This window comes from Babylonia areolata, chromosome 28, assembly GCF_041734735.1.
Source record: "Babylonia areolata isolate BAREFJ2019XMU chromosome 28, ASM4173473v1, whole genome shotgun sequence".
In the NCBI taxonomy this organism is placed as follows: Eukaryota; Metazoa; Mollusca; class Gastropoda; order Neogastropoda; family Buccinidae; genus Babylonia; species Babylonia areolata.
Window position 1 is genome coordinate 10,242,294 of NC_134903.1, and position 16,606 is coordinate 10,258,899.

At 41.0% G+C, this 16,606-nt stretch overlaps 1 protein-coding gene across 1 annotated transcript in view; it reads right to left on the reverse strand.

Annotated features, from left to right (window-relative positions):
- LOC143302115 (uncharacterized) overlaps nucleotides 1–16,606 on the reverse strand; it is a 69,582-nt gene that overhangs the window by 46,714 nt on the left and 6,262 nt on the right. Inside the window, exons 2-7 of the mRNA XM_076616654.1 lie at nucleotides 15,897–16,008; nucleotides 12,746–12,825; nucleotides 10,141–10,366; nucleotides 9,386–9,471; nucleotides 7,873–7,986; nucleotides 1,971–2,057 (exon numbers count right to left, since the gene is read on the reverse strand). Of these exons, the coding sequence (XP_076472769.1) occupies nucleotides 1,971–2,057; nucleotides 7,873–7,986; nucleotides 9,386–9,471; nucleotides 10,141–10,366; nucleotides 12,746–12,825; nucleotides 15,897–16,008 (705 nt within the window). The remainder of the gene's footprint in view (nucleotides 1–1,970; nucleotides 2,058–7,872; nucleotides 7,987–9,385; nucleotides 9,472–10,140; nucleotides 10,367–12,745; nucleotides 12,826–15,896; nucleotides 16,009–16,606) is intronic.

Consider the following 16,606-nt stretch of genomic DNA (forward strand, 5'->3'; position numbering starts at 1 on the left):
GGGGGGGAGATATAAAAGGAGAGACGTGTGTATGTGCACATGCACACACACACACACAACATATGCACATACACACACCCACACCCACACACAACATATGCATACACACACACACACACACACACACACACTCACACACACATCATATGCACATATATGTACATACACACACCCACTCCCACACCCACACACACTCACAAACACAACATATGCACATACACACACCCACACACTCTCACAAACACAACATATGCACAAACACACACCCAAACCCACCAACACACACACAGATTAGACAGAGGTAGTGGTGAGTAAGATTACTGGTAAAGATAAAGAAACAGACAGACAGGACAGGACACTTGCAATCAGACAGAATATCAATATAATTCAAAAGACCTCAAACCTCTTAGTGCAGACTGACCATTCAATTTCTAAAAAATAAAATAATAAATTTTTTTTTAAAAGTTCTGACTTTTCAAACAAGGAAAGGAAATAACAATAATCAATACATGGAGACTTTTTTTTAAAAACAAAACTTAAATCAATAATTTTCACACACACACACACACACTTTCACTTACTCGTATGCGTACACAGTAATTCCCCACCCACCCCCTCCCCCTCCTCCCACTCGATTTTTTTCCTTCCCTCGTCTGATATCACTTACAGTGAAAAGACGTTAAACTAAAGAACGAACGAATGGAGACTTCCATTCAGAATGATAAAAAAAATAAATAAATAAACACTTAGTCCCACACAGTAGCTCCTCACAACGCAACACAACAAACCTGCCAAATGCTATCATGCAAGCCTCTGGACACCCTTCAAACACAATCTTCAATCCACTTGTTAGAATTTCTGTTCCCCCTCCCCCACCACCTTACCCACCATTCTTCTAAATTTTCTTCTTCTTCTTCTTTGTGTTTTTCTTCTATTAGGCCAATTACTCTGGTGATAATAAATTTAATCTCATGTTAATATCGATATTAGCTTTATTTTACTATATTATTTACTGTTTGTTTATTTGTTTTATTTCATTATTTCATTACTTACTGTTTATGAATGTTATCTGATACAAGTCATGATATGGTTCATCAGCCGTCATGATAAAATTGAAGTGCAACGTTGTGAGCACAGTATAAGCTGCTCTTTTGTCATTCATTGCATTGTAATCATGTGCATTGTTGAATAAATAAAGATTACTTAAACCATCCACTTGCAGTTCATATCAATCCTCATAAGCTTGCAACCTTACAAAATCAATGTTAGATGCAAACAACGATATGGGACAATGTTTACCAAAGCTCGTATAAAAGTCTACATTCAAACAATCGTAAGTACAAATTGCAATCAACCTACCAGACTTCATGGACAAATTCTAAAACACAGGTCATTAGGACTTTTAAAGTCTCAATTCAAGATTTTTTTTTTTAATCTTAATTTCTATTTAATTATTTTTTTCAAAATATTTACTTACCTGAATTCCATTTTCTTCCATTTGAAATTTCTTTCTGTTAAATTCCAGTTCACCAATCCACTCATGTTAATCAAATTTCACCCAGTCAAAACTTTTTTTTTTTTAATTCAGTTTCAGCCTATTAATACTACACACACACACCAATATTTCAGCCAATCAGAACACCACCTGACACACACATACACACAAAAAGACACCAAATTTCAGCTAATCAAAACCCATGACACACACACACACACACACACACACACATACACACACCACTATTTCAGCCAATCAGAACACCCGACACACACACACACACACACACACAAACACACACACCACTATTTCAGCCAATCAGAACACCCGACACACACACACACACACACACACAAACACACACACCACTATTTCAGCCAATCAGAACACCCGACACACACACACACCACTATTTCAGCCAATCAGAACACCCGACACACACACACACAGAGACACAGCCGCAACCACTCACAAAGCCAGAGAGTGTCTGTAGGCCTTTTCCTTGGCCGAGTTAGTGAACTGGCGCCAGACACGCCATGACTGCAGCAGGGAAGTGCGTCTGCAATGGTTAGCAACCAGGGGGTTAAGGATTAGGCCAGTGCAACCACCACCACAACCACCACCACGTCCACGAACATGGCAAGGGAACATTAGTCACGACAACACAAAAGCGCACGCCTTGTTTTCAGAACAAGGAAAATGAATGATACGGACGCTTACACAGCACCTGGAACTTGGTCGGAAACCAAGCTCTTAGCCCGTTACTGGACTTCCCGTCCAGTGGTTGAAGTTCCAAGGCCCCATTCCGGCATGGTGCTGTGTGATAGGGATACTTTGTATTTTGTATTTCTTTTTATCACTACAGATTTCTCGGTGTGAAATTGGGGCTTCTCTCCCCAGGGAGAGCGCGTCGCTACATTACAGCGCCACCAATTTTTCTGTATTTTTTCCTGCGTGCAGTTTTATTTGTTTTTCCTACCGAAGTGGATTTTTCTACAGAATTCTGCCAGGAACAACCCTTTTGTGGCAGTGGGTTCTTTTATGTGCGCTAAGTGCATGCTGCACACGGGACCTTGGTTTATCATCTTATCCAAATGACTAGTGTCCAGACCACCACTCAAGGTCTAGTGGAGGGGGAGAAAATATCGGTGGCTGAGCAGTGATTCAAACCAGCGCCCTCAGATTCTCTTGCTTCCAATGCGGACGCGTTACCTCAGCGCTTGTCCACAGTCAGGGACCAAGCTTAAGTGTTTTACAAACATGGAGTCATTTGCACAACAGGCTGCCGAGCAAGGTAGAGGCCCAATGACAGGCTGCCATCAGGCGCTCATCATTCGTTTCCTGTGTCATTCAATGAGATTTCAAGCACTTGCACACACACACACTCAGAGTGACATGTAACATTTTACATGTGTGACCGTTTTGTTTATTTACTTGGCCATGTCGGCAGCCATACTCCGTTTTCTGGGGTGTGCATGCTGGGTATGTTCCTGTTTCCATAACCCAATGAATGCTGACATGGATTACAGGATCTTTAACATGCGTATTTGATCTTCTGTGTGCATAAACACATGAAGGGGGTTCAGGCACTATCAGGTCTGCACATCTGTTGACCAGGTAGATCGGACAAATCTCTACCCTTTATCCACTGAGATTCGAACCAGGGACCCTTAGGTTCCCATGGGTTCTATTTCTGGGCGCCAAGTGCATGTTGCACATGGAAAGTCCAACAATTTAACCATTCGACTATTGTGCCCATCACTATATGGTCTAACTATGGTCCTGACTACATGTATTGCTGCTCCCTAAACACATAAACAGAATTGGCTGTAAGGTTTATGACTGACTGATCACATGAGTAAGGGAGTTTTTGTTTACATCTGTGTGGCGATCAGATTTTTAAACCTTCTTCCAAACAAATTTATCTCCTTTTTTTTCCCTATTCATCAATACTGTTTCAGTGGGCTTGCGCTGCATTGATAGTAAATGCTAGAAAATGCCTGCTGGTTCTGTAACTAATCTTATCCACGAATAAGACGTGTTAACTCACTCAGTACGGCCAGTCCTCTCTTCTCCTCTACACAGACCCCTCGGATGTCCAGTGGGTGTCTGAATAACCCAACCTTTAGCTTCCGTCGTCAGAATTGTGGTATTCTTTGTCAACATTCACCTCTTCAGTATAAGAGCCTTCCGCTTGCAATATTTTGATGATGGTAATTGGGGTGAAACGCTGTTAGCGTCGTCTCTTTCGCCGTTCGTGTGGAGAGAGTTAATCTTAAGTCAAGGCTCAGGAAGAAAACATTGCCTGAAAGTGTCAAACACTGCAGTAACAAGAGTCTGACAACCACCGCCACCACAAGACTAAGGGTGGAAGGTTTGGTTTTAGCAGAAAAAGGGCTCATGTGGATTGCTGGAAAAATAAATGACTGGTTCATTCGATTCAGAGAACAAGGCACAACAAGGCTTTCTTTATCTCCTCTTTTTTTTCTTTTTTTTTTTTTTTTAATACTAAAATTATTTCTTAGGATGACAGACAAGCAAGAATGTGCTGGTGCGGTTCGGTTTAGGGAAAAGGACAATGCTGATGTGAATGGGTTGAGCCGATTCAACGGAAAGTGGGGACAGCTGGTGTAACTGACTGGATTATTTGCTTCAAGGGAAACAGGACAGCGCTGGCGTGAATGGCTTGATCTGATTCAGTGAAGACGACATGGCTAACACTTCAGGTAAGCAGTCACTGTTGATGTGAATGTACTCATCCGACACAGGACAGGAAAGAGGTCACTTTCAAGCGATGCCATTATCTGATTTGGAAAAGAGAAGACTGCCAAAACATTCAAAGAGATCATTCACTGACAGGCACAACAGCCGAGTGGTTAAAGCGCTGGACTTTCAATCTGAGGGTCCTGCATTCGGATCTCACTACTGGCACCTGGTGGATACAGGTGCAGATTTCCGATTTCCCAGGTCTACATATGTGCACACCTGCTAGTGCCTGAACACCCTCCGTGTGTATACGTACTCAGAAGATCAAATACGCATGTTAAAGATCCTGTAATCCCTGTCAGCGTTTGGTGGGTTATGGAAAAAGAACATACCTGGCGTGCACACCCCTGAAAATGGAGTATGGCTACCTATATGGCGGAGTAAATAATCAAAACGGTCATACACATAAAATGTTACATGTCTGTATGGGTATGCATGTGTGTGTGGCTGAAACCTGACTGGATGACACAGGAAACGAATGATCAGCACCAAACGGCAGCCGTCAGTCGGCTCTACCCAGGTTGGCATCCTGTTGTGCAAATGACCCCGTGTTTGTAAAGCGCTTAGAGCTTGGTGTACGACCAAGGATAGGTGCTGTACAAATATCCACATCACTCATTCATGTACCCAGCCTGCTGATGATACTGTGACGATTTCAACCACCAAAGCATTTTCCACCACCCAAAAATATAAGAGATTTAAACACTGAAGCATTTTTCAACCCCAAATATAGAACAAAATTAACCCCTCGGCTGTTACACTTGACTTGGTGAAATGAGCTCAACATCGCATCAACTGAAGCACAGTGCCAATTTTGAGCACTTTTTTTTGTGTGTGTGGTGCGTTCTACTTTGCTGGAACAATACCATGAGAAAAAAAAAACCCAAAATGAAGAGTTTCCGTTTCAGTTTCTCAAGGAGGTGTCACTGTGTTTGGACAAGTCCATGTATATGCCACACCATATTTGCTAGGCAGATAGATGCCTGACCAGCAGCAGTATCAGTATCAGTGTCAGTAGCTCAAGGAGGTGTCACTGCGTTCGGACAAATCCATACATGCTACACCACATAATGTAGGACAAAAATCAAAAAGAACAAAGCACTGGAACCCTAAATATATGAGAAAAATAAACATCAAAGTGTTTTCGACCCCTAAAATAATATGAACAAATTAGACACCCGGGAATTTTGAAAATATGTGACAAAATTAAACGCTTCAGTGTTTTCAGCCCCAAATATATGACAAAATTCAACCCCAAATATATGTCCAAAGCATTTTCAACACCAAATATATAACCAAAGCATCTCCAACCCCAAATACATAATCAAAGCATTTTCAACCACAAACATAAAGACCAAATGAAACACCAAAGCATTTTCATCCAAATATATATATGACAAAATTAAACACCAGAGCATCTTCAACCCCAAATATATCTGACAAGATTAAACATCAAAGCATTTCAGACCTCAAATACATGAGCAAATGAAACACCAAAGCATATTCAGCCCCAAATATATAAGCAACTTACACCAAAGCATTTTCAATCCCAAATATATGAGCAATAGTTAATACCAAAGCAATTTTCAACCCCAAATATACCACCAAATTAAACACCAAAGCATTTTCAACCCATACCACAACTAAAAGACCCTGAAGCAACTGATGCAAATAAAACAGTGTGCAAGAGAAGTTTTGAATACTAAGTTTCAATTTCTGTAATAAGTTTTTTTTATGTTTGTAGAATTAAAATATCAATGCTGAATTCACAATGTTAACATATTCAAAAGCATACCATTCTATGACATTAAAAATTAGCCATGTTGTATAGAATGTTTTTCACATAGCCTCTTATAACACATTTAAACTTCATGCAACAAATCTAATAATCTTGTTATGAAATTTGAAGCATTTAATTCTAAATGTTTTATACACTCATGTTATCAGTATTTAACTTGTTCTATCCCACAACACATTCATATTATCACCATTTAACTTGTTCTATCCCACAACACATTCATATTATCACCATTTAACTTGTTCTATCCCACAACACATCCATATTATCACCATTTAACTTGTACTACCCCACAACACATTCATATTATCACCATTTAACTTGTTCTAGCCCACAACACATTTATATTATCACCATTTAACTTGTTCTACTCCACAACACATTTATATTATCACCATTTAACTTGCTCTATCCCACAACACATTCGTATTATCACCATTTATCCTGTTCTATCCCACAACACATTCATATTATCACCATTTAACTTGTTCTATCCCACAACACATTCATATTATCACCATTTAACTTGCTCTATCCCACGACACATTCATGTTATCACCATTTAACTTGTTCTGCCCCAGAACACATTCATATTATCACCATTTAACTTGCTCTATCCCACGACACATCCATATTATCACCATTTAACTTGTTCTATCCCACAAACACATTCATATTATCAGCATTTAACTTGTTCTATCCCACAACACATTCATGTTTTCACCAGTTAACTTGTTCTACCCCACAACACATTCATATTATCACCATTTAACTTGTTCTGCCCCAGAACACATCCATGTTATCACCATTTATCTTGTTCTATCCCACAACACATTCATATTATCACCATTTAACTTGTTCTACACCACAACACATTCATGTTTTCACCATTTAACTTGTTCTACCCCACAACTCATTCATGTTATCACCATTTAACTTGTTCTACACCACAACACATTCATGTTATCAGCATTTAACTTGTTCTATCCCACAACACATTCATGTTTTCACCAGTTAACTTGTTCTACCCCACAACACATTCATATTATCACCGTTTAACTTGTTCTATCCCACAAACACATTCGTGTTATCATTATTTAACTTGTTCTACTCCACAACACATTCATATTATCACCATTTAACTTGCTCTACCCAACAACACATTCATGTTATCACCATTTAACTTGTTCTACCCCACAACACATTCATATTATCACCATTTAACTTGCTCTACCCAACAACACATTCATGTTATCACCATTTAACTTGTTCTACCCAACAACTCCATGATGCTACAACTCCCCTGGAGCAGAACTACATGAGACCACTGCAGTTTAAAAAAAATAAATAAATAATAAAAATAATAAAAAATAGAGCGGTTCACTAAAACAGTGAAAATCAATGAAGAATTGTTGATTTGACAGGTTGAACAAAGCTTTGTTTTCACGCTTCCGGAATCTGGAAATGGTTCAGCTTAAAATGCCAACTGTACCAAGCAAGAATAAACTAAACAGGAACAGTGTGTCGGTGCGAGAACACCCACAGCTGATCCACAGGAAAAGTAATCATAATGCAAATTAACTCGTACCTGGAGTGGAACAAGTTAATAATTTTTAAATCACAGAAACATTAACAAATCTCAGTTGTTAACAATAACACACACACACACACAAACACGACCACCCCACCAAAACATTTCGACACCTCAACACCGCAACAAAGGATTATCACACTTCAACCTGCAACAAACACGTACACACACACACACACACACACACAGACAGCCAAGGTGAAAGCAGCAAGTTCTAACCTGAGGTACTTATCGGCCACGTTCTCCTTCATGCGGCGATCGTACGCCTCTCTCCACAGAAGCATCGTCACACACACCAGCTTCTCGTTCTGGTCTTTCTGCTTCTCACGCACACTGCAAAGAGTTGAGAATCAAAGGTTTTTTTGTTTGACTGTGTGTATGGGGTTGTTGTGGGGGTTTTTTTTTTAGGGGTTGGGGAGGGGGAGGGTTTTTTTTGTTTTTTTCCCACAGCCAACAGTTCCATAAAGGTCATGGAACACACACACACACACACACTACATATATCACAGTAATAGATCAATATAAAATTCTATGCTACATATATCACGGCAATAAATCAATATAAAATTCTATGCTACATATATCACAGCAATAAAAATCCTATGCTACATATATCATGGTAATATAAATCAATATAAAATTCTATGCTACATATATCATGGCAATATAATCAATATAAAATTCTATGCTACATATGTCACGGCAATATATCAATATAAAATTCTAAAATTCTATGCTACATATGTCACGGCAATATATCAATATAAAATTCTATGCTACATATATCACGGCAATAAATCAATATAAAATTCTATGCTACATATATCATGGCAATATTATCAATATAAAATTATATTCTACATATATCACGGCAATATAATCAATATAAAATGCTATGCTACATATATCATGGCAATAAATCAATATAAAATTCTATGCTACATATATCACAGCAATAAATCAATATAAAAGTCTATGCTACATATATCATAGCAATAAATCAATATAAAATTCTATGCTACATATATCACACCAATAAGTCAATATAAAATTCTATGCTACATATATCATGGCAATAAATCAATCTAAAATTCTATGCAATCTCTAAAAGTCACTCACACACTCAGTACAGTCATCCACACACTCAGTAAAATCACTCACACACACACTGACACAGCAACACTTTCTACTCCCCTCCACCACACACACACACACACACACACACACACACACAGACCAGTCAAACTCCACACCCATAGACGTTCAGCCACTGAGAGCAATATATATATATATGATAGTCAGTCGTGACCGACTATGACCATCAGAACAGCAGAGGAGGCAACTCCTGTTCCGACTATTTGGGCCAGAATTTGATTATAGTGGAGAGTGTCTTGCCCAAGTTACATCCCCACTCTCTCGGCCAAGACGGTTTTAGGACTGTCGGCGTTGGGATGGTTCCCAAAGGCCAACTAGCCCGCAAAGCTGCAGCACTAAGAGCCAGTGCAATTTTGCCTCCTAATTTGAGAGTCACAGTCCTTCACAAAAGACTTAGCTGTAAATGGTTTCCCATTGACTGGAGAAACCATTGATAATACAGCTCTCACTTTGCTGTTGGCCCAGATGTAAACTTATGTCAATCTGTGATATTAGCCGAGTGTTGTGCAAGCTGTTACTGTGCCAACATTATCACAACATGCTGTTGTTCAGTGCTACGATGGGCAGTGCAACGTACATCTTTTCTTCATAGGCGTATTCTCGCCATCGTCGGAAAGCCTTGCAAAGGCGCTCCTCCCTTCGAGACTCGAACTGCGCTTGCCACTGGAAACAGAGAAATGTTGATAACTGAAATACTGACATTACCAAGAAGAAGGAGAAAGAGGAGGAAGAGGAGAAGAAGAGGGAGAAGAAGAAAAAGAAAATACAGATATTTGTATATATGTGTGAGTGTATGTGTGTGTGTGTGTGTGTGTCTCTCTCTCTATATATATATATATATATATATATATATATATATGCATTCAATATGATATTCCACATTCAAACAAGCCTGCACACTCACAATCATGCAAATACACACACACACACATACACATACACTCACCCTCTCTCTCTCTCTCTCTCTCTCTCTAAGTCACACACACACACACACACACACACACACACACACACACACCAGACCACAACAACACATCCCACCACTTTGTCAAACACAGACACACACACACACACACACACGTGCGCATGCGCCGTCACACACACACACACACACACATGCTGTCACATACACACATACACAACAAACACACACACAACACACACACATCCACCAAACAACAACACACCCCACCACCTTGTCAAACACACACACACACACACACACACACACACACAAACTCACACCCCGAACACACCACCACCACCACCACCACCACCGCCACCACCACCAACACCACCACCAACACCACCACCACCACCACCACCACCCACCTTGTCAAAAGCGGTCCTGGTCACCAGGGCACTGACCCTCATCTGCAGGGTTCGGATCTGGTGCTTGGAGCGCAGGATGGCCCATCGGAAGCCCTGCAGGCCCTTCCGCAGCATGTGCTGCCGGTGGATGCCTTCCGCCATCCGGTCCTTCCGGCTGGCATCCGCTGCCCCCCGCCAGTGGAGGAAACAGCGGCGCTGGAGTCGGCTGATGAGGTACTTGTGGGCCCTGTGGAGGAAGGGGGAGGGATTGGTAGGCAGAAATGAAAACGATTAAAAAAATTTTTTTTTTTTTTTCATTTTCCAATTTGATTCGAATTAATCTGATTTTATACAGCGCCTATCCTCGGCCAGAGACCGCCTATCCTCGGCCAGAGATCGCCTATCCTCGGCCGGAGACCGCCTATCCTCGGCCGGAGACTGAGCTCTAAGTACTTTAGAAACACGGCGTCATTTGCAACAACAGGCTGCCTACCTGGGTAGAGCCGACTGACAGCTGATGGTTTTAATAATCTTTAATTATTCAACAATACACATGATTACAATGCAATGAATGACAAAAGAGCATCAACAAGCTTAAAGCTTATACTGTGCTCACAACGTTGCACTTCAATTTTATCATGACGGCTGATGAACCATATTATGACTTGTATCAAATAACATTCATAAACAGTAAGTAATGAAATAATGAAATAAAGCAAATAAACAAACAGTACATAATATAGTAATATCAATATTAACATGAGATTAAATTTATTATCACCAGAGTAACTGGCCTAATAGAAGAAAAACACGAAGAAGAAGAAGAAAATTTAGAAGAATGGTGGGTAAAGTGGTGGGGGAGGGGGAACCGAGGGGAGAGGACAGCTGCCATTATGTGCTTATCATTCCTTTCCTGTGTCATTCAATCAGATTTCAGGCACGCACCCATACACACTCAGACAGACATGTAACATTTTTTTGTGTATGACTGTTTTATTTATTCACCCTGCCATGTAGGCAGCCACACTCCGTTTCCAGGGGTGTGCATGCCAGGTATGTTGCTGTTTTAATGACCCACAAAACGCTGACATGGATTACAGGATTGTTAACGTGTGTATTTGATCTTCTGCATGCGAAGGGGATTCGGGCACTAGCAGGTCTGCTCATATGTGGACCTGGGAAATCGGAAAAAAATCTCCACACTTTACCCACCAGGCACTGTTACAGAAGGCCTGAGTGCCCCTTCCTACAGAAGGGGAGGTCACTCTGTAGGATTTTTTTTTTTTTTTTTTTTAAGCAACGTATCACATCACAAGAGAACAAGAAAATGTATGATAGTCAATTGTGTCCGACTATGACCATCAAAACAGCAGAGGAGGCAACTGCTGTCCCAACCATGTGGGCTAGAATTTGATTACAGTGGAGAAAGTCTTGCCCCAAGTTACATCCCCACTCTCTCAGCCAAGAGGGCTTTAGGACAGCTGGCGATGGGATGGTTCCCAAAGGCCTAGCCCCCTAGGCTGCAGCACTAAGAGCCAGTGCAATCCTGCCTGCTAGTTTGAGAGTCATAGTCCTTCATAAAAGACTGTAAATTACTTCCTACTGGAAAGGAGAAAGCATTGATCACTCAGCTCTCATTTTGCTGCTGGCCAAACTGTAAGCCGAATGGTTAAAGCGCTGGACTTTCAATCTGAGGGTCCTGGGTTCGAATCTCAGTGCACCTGGTGGGTAAAGGGTGGAGATTTTTCTGATCTCCCAGGTCAACATATGTGCAGACCTGCTAGTGCATGAACCCCCTTCGTGTGTATGCACACGCAGAGGATCAAATACGCATGTTAAAGATCCTGTAATCCATGACAGCGTTCGGTGGGTTATGAAAACAAGAATATACCCAGCATTCACACCCCCGAAAACGGAGTATGGCTGCCTACATGGTGGGGTAAATAAAAAAACAAACAAACGGTCATACACATAAAATGTTACATGTCTGTCTGAGTGTGTATGTGTGTGCGTCTGAAATCTGATTGAATGACACAGGAAACAAATGATGAGTGCCCAGTGGCAGCCGTCAGTCGGCTCTACCCAGGTAGGCAGCCTGTGGTGCAAATGTCCCCGTGTATGTAAAGCACTTAGAGCTTGGTCTCTGACCAAGGATAGGCGCTATAGAAATATCCATATCAATCAATCAATCTGTGACATAAATCGAGCATTGGGCCTTAAAATAACTAATAAAATATTCAGCAACACTCATTTTCTTCACTACTTCATGTAAGTAAATAATATGAGAATAATCATCATCAAAATCACCATTATCATAGTTATTACAGTCATAATAATCATAACAATGATGATGATGATGATGATGTATAGTACTTTTTATGGTGCAAGTTTCAGTTTCAGTAGCTCAAGGAGGCGTCACTGCGTTCGGACAAATCCATATACGCAACACCACATCTGCCAAGCAGATGCCTGACCAGCAGCGTAACCCAACGCGCTTAGTCAGGCCTTGAGAAAAAAAAAATGGTGCAAACTCCTAAACAACGCGCTCTAATAACAAACTGAGCCCTTTCTGTTTCGTAATTGCTGTTCTTCCTTTCTCCCACGGATGCCAATGTGGTTCATTCACCTTTTCAGGGACTCCGCATATATCTGCCGCTGCTGCTTCAGAGACTGCACCGTCCTCTGCCAGTGCTTAAAGTACTGGGCCTGAAACATGAACAAATGACGATAGCAGAGTGTGGGTCACTTCCAGAATTCAGCATCCACACCCACCTTTACTTCGTAGAAAGAAAAGGACATCCACAGCAACATCGTCATCGTCATCCTCCTTCTCCTTCATCGTCATCAATATAAACAATGTTTACATTGATGACGATGAAGGAGAAGGAGGATGACGATGATGATGACAATGTTTACATTGATGACGATGAAGGAGAAGGAGGATGACGATGATGATGACAATGTTGCTAACATTGTTTATATTGATGACGATGAAGGAGAAGGAGGATGACGATGATGATGACGATGTTGCTATGGAGGTCCTTTTCTTTCTACGAAGTTGTTTATATTGATGACGATGAAGGAGAAGGAGGATGACGATGATGACGACGATGTTGCTATGGAGGTCCATTTTGGTTTGGGACTGCGTGACAAGGCTGTACTCTACGCTTCCTGTCATAATGATATCCCGGTGTTAACCAGGCCCGAGAGATACAGACACTTGCAGTGTTGGTCAGGTAATTAGAGCAACACACCCAAAGACGCATCCTTGAAGTGGATAAGTAAATACACTGTCAGTTTTCTTCAGCCTTGCACCCTTCGTCTTCAGAGTTAGAAATATAATCATGTGTGTGTGAATCTGAAAGTGCTGTGATTCTTTTCATGTCGTTAGAATGCCCCTTCCTACTGAAGGGGGGGTCATGGCCTAGAGGTAACGCGTCCACCTAGGAAGCGAGAGAATCTGAGCGCGTGGGTTCGAATCACGGCTCAGCCGCCGATATTTTCTCCCCCTCCACTAGACCTTGAGTGGTGGTCTGGACGCTAGTCATTCGGATGAGACGATAAACCGAGGTCCCGTGTGCAGCATGCACTTAGCACACGTAAAAGAACCCACGGTAACAAAAGGGTTGTTCCTGGCAAAATTCTGTAGAAAAATCCACTTCAATAGGAAAAACAAATAAAACTGCACGAAGGAAAAAATACAAAAAAAGTGGGTGGCGCTGTAGTGTAGCGACGCGCTCTCCCTGGGGAGAGCAGCCCGAATTTAACACAGAGAAATCTGTTGTGATAAAAAGAAATACAAATACAAATACTCTGTAGGATTTTTTTTTTTTTTTTTAAGTAACGTATCACAATCAACCCACATCACAACAGAACCAGAAAATGTATGACAAGCAGTCATGTCTGACTATGACCATCAGAACAGCAAAGGAGGCAACTGCTGTCCCAACCATCTGAAATGAAATGAAATTATGGTGCTTAGAGCCTCGCCGACCACTAAGGCCATCTCAAGGCTATCGCCACGTTAATAACTACTACAATGGTAAAAGAACAAACAATAAAAACAAGTCACCACTTTAAGCTTTCCACTCCAAGTTTTAAAAAAACGTTCCATAGTTTAAAACCTTCAAATCTCATTTAAAATGTTCACTTCTTTCAAGAAGTCCATCAGCGCCCATGGAGGGACATCACGAAACAAGGTCTTCAAAGAAACCGCCGTGTAATGTCTGTGTCTAACGTCATGCAGATCCCAACAGTCAAGGAGCATGTGTTTCAGGGTGAGAGGCTCATCACAGGGAATACATCGAGGGGCCTCTTCCCCCTTCAACAAGTAAGAATGAATAAAAAAAAAAAAGTGTGCCCCGCATGCAGTCTGCAAAGCACAGACTCCTCCTTTCTGTTCTTCACCCCCGATGGGAGGGTCTCTTTTAGGTCTGGACGGATTTGGAACAGCTTGTTGTCCATCTGGGTCCCATCCATCTGGGCTAGAATTTGATTACAGTGGAGAAAGTCTTGCTGAATTCACAATGTTAACAAATAAATACTCTCTTCTTCTTCTCCTTCTTTTTATCAGTAACAGCAGCAGCAGCAGCAGCGGTGGTGGCGGTGGCATTGTATTTGTATTTCTCTTTTTTTGTCACAACAGAGTTCTCTGTGTGAAATTTTTCTCTATTTTTTCCTGTGTGCAGTTTTATTTGTTTTTGTTTTTTTTCCTATGGAAGTGGATTTTTCTACAGAATTTTGCCAGGGACAACCCTTTTGTTGCTGTGGGTTCTTTTGCGTGTGCTAAGTGCATGCTGCACACAGGACCTCAGTTTACTGTTCCATCCGAATGAATAGCATCCAGACCACCACTCAAGGTCTAGTGTGAGGGGGAGAAAATACCGGTGACAGAGCCAAGATTCGAACCAGCACGCTCAGATAGTAGTAGCAGAAGCAGCAGTGCATTATTATCAATATTATCATTACTATTATCATCAACATTATCATTATCATTATTATCAGTATCTGCTACTACTAATGATAATAATACACCCACTAAGCTTCATTCTTTTTTTTTCTTCTCTTTTTCCCCCATCATCATAATTTTGCACATAAACAAAAAGGATAATGGGGACAAAAAATAAATCAACACACGAGTGGAAAACCAGTCTTAGAAGAATAATCATCTCATAGAACACCCACACGAGGATGAGGATATGAAGTTCACATATATCCAGGCACAAGCGCTGTTCGTTCTTTGGTTGTCATTATAAGAATAACAACAATAAATAATAATGCGCAATTACAGGGTACATACCCTGTGGTTCTTACAAATCTAAGCATATTTGGTGATACATCTAGTATGCACAAGACAGGAATATGATGTATACATATAAATGTTACAATACAAACTCCCTGAAAATACTACCTTAAAACAGTGTAACATCACTCATGGCAGACACACACACACCTCTCTTCTCACCCCCAGCCCCTTGTGACCCCTCCTCTCTCTCTCTCTCTCTCTCACTCACTCACACACACACACACACACACACACACACACACACACACCACACACACACACACACACACACAGCCTTAAAACCCACCTCCTTCAAAGACAGCCTCCCTCCCCTACCTCTTCTTTGTCTTCAGTTTCTTCTGTTTCAGAGTTGTGCATACGTGTGAATGACTAACTAGTTTGAAAGCACTTTGATTTGTCTCTGCACAAGATGCAACGCTATATATAGATATATAAATACCAATTATTATTATCATTACATCACATGCGTCACCTTCAGAATGATGGCCTGTCGGGTGGCATCGTCCGCCGTGTACAGCTGCTGCAACAGGTGAACCATGCTGGCGTTGCCCAGCTGTGACACAATGAAGTCGGCCGCTTCGCTCCTGTGGACGGGTGACAGGTACAGGTGAGGAGGAACTTTGTTTAATGTCCCCGTCACACATATCGGTGATTGAAGACATTTTGTTAAAGTATTTATGAATACATCGGAGTATTATCGGTTAGAAAGGGTGGGAGATGTGGATGAATGGAGGGTTGGGAGAAACTGGGCAAATGAGGGTAAAAATGTGGGTGAAATTTGGAAGAAAAAAACAAAAACAAAACAAAAAAAAGCAAAAAAAACAACAACAACAACCTCTAAATACAGTTACAGGAAATTACTTAAAGGACTTCGTAAAAGAGAAGTCGTTAAACTGACAAGCGAAACAACTGATAATGAAGGCAAAAAGTCAAAAACATCAACGTTCTCAGTCACTTGTGAAGACACACTTTCGTGTACAAAAGGCTTCATCAAGCTACAGTGAAAAATTATATGCTCAATTGTCAGGTGAGGTCTGTGTTCTTGTAGAGGTATAGGTATGTTATTGTGTTCACCGGTGGTGTGTTACAGGTGTAGTAATGAATGTACATGTGTGTTAGCGGGTGTGTTATTGCAAACTGTACAAGTTGTATGTACATGTGGAGTGATGGCCTAGAGGTAAC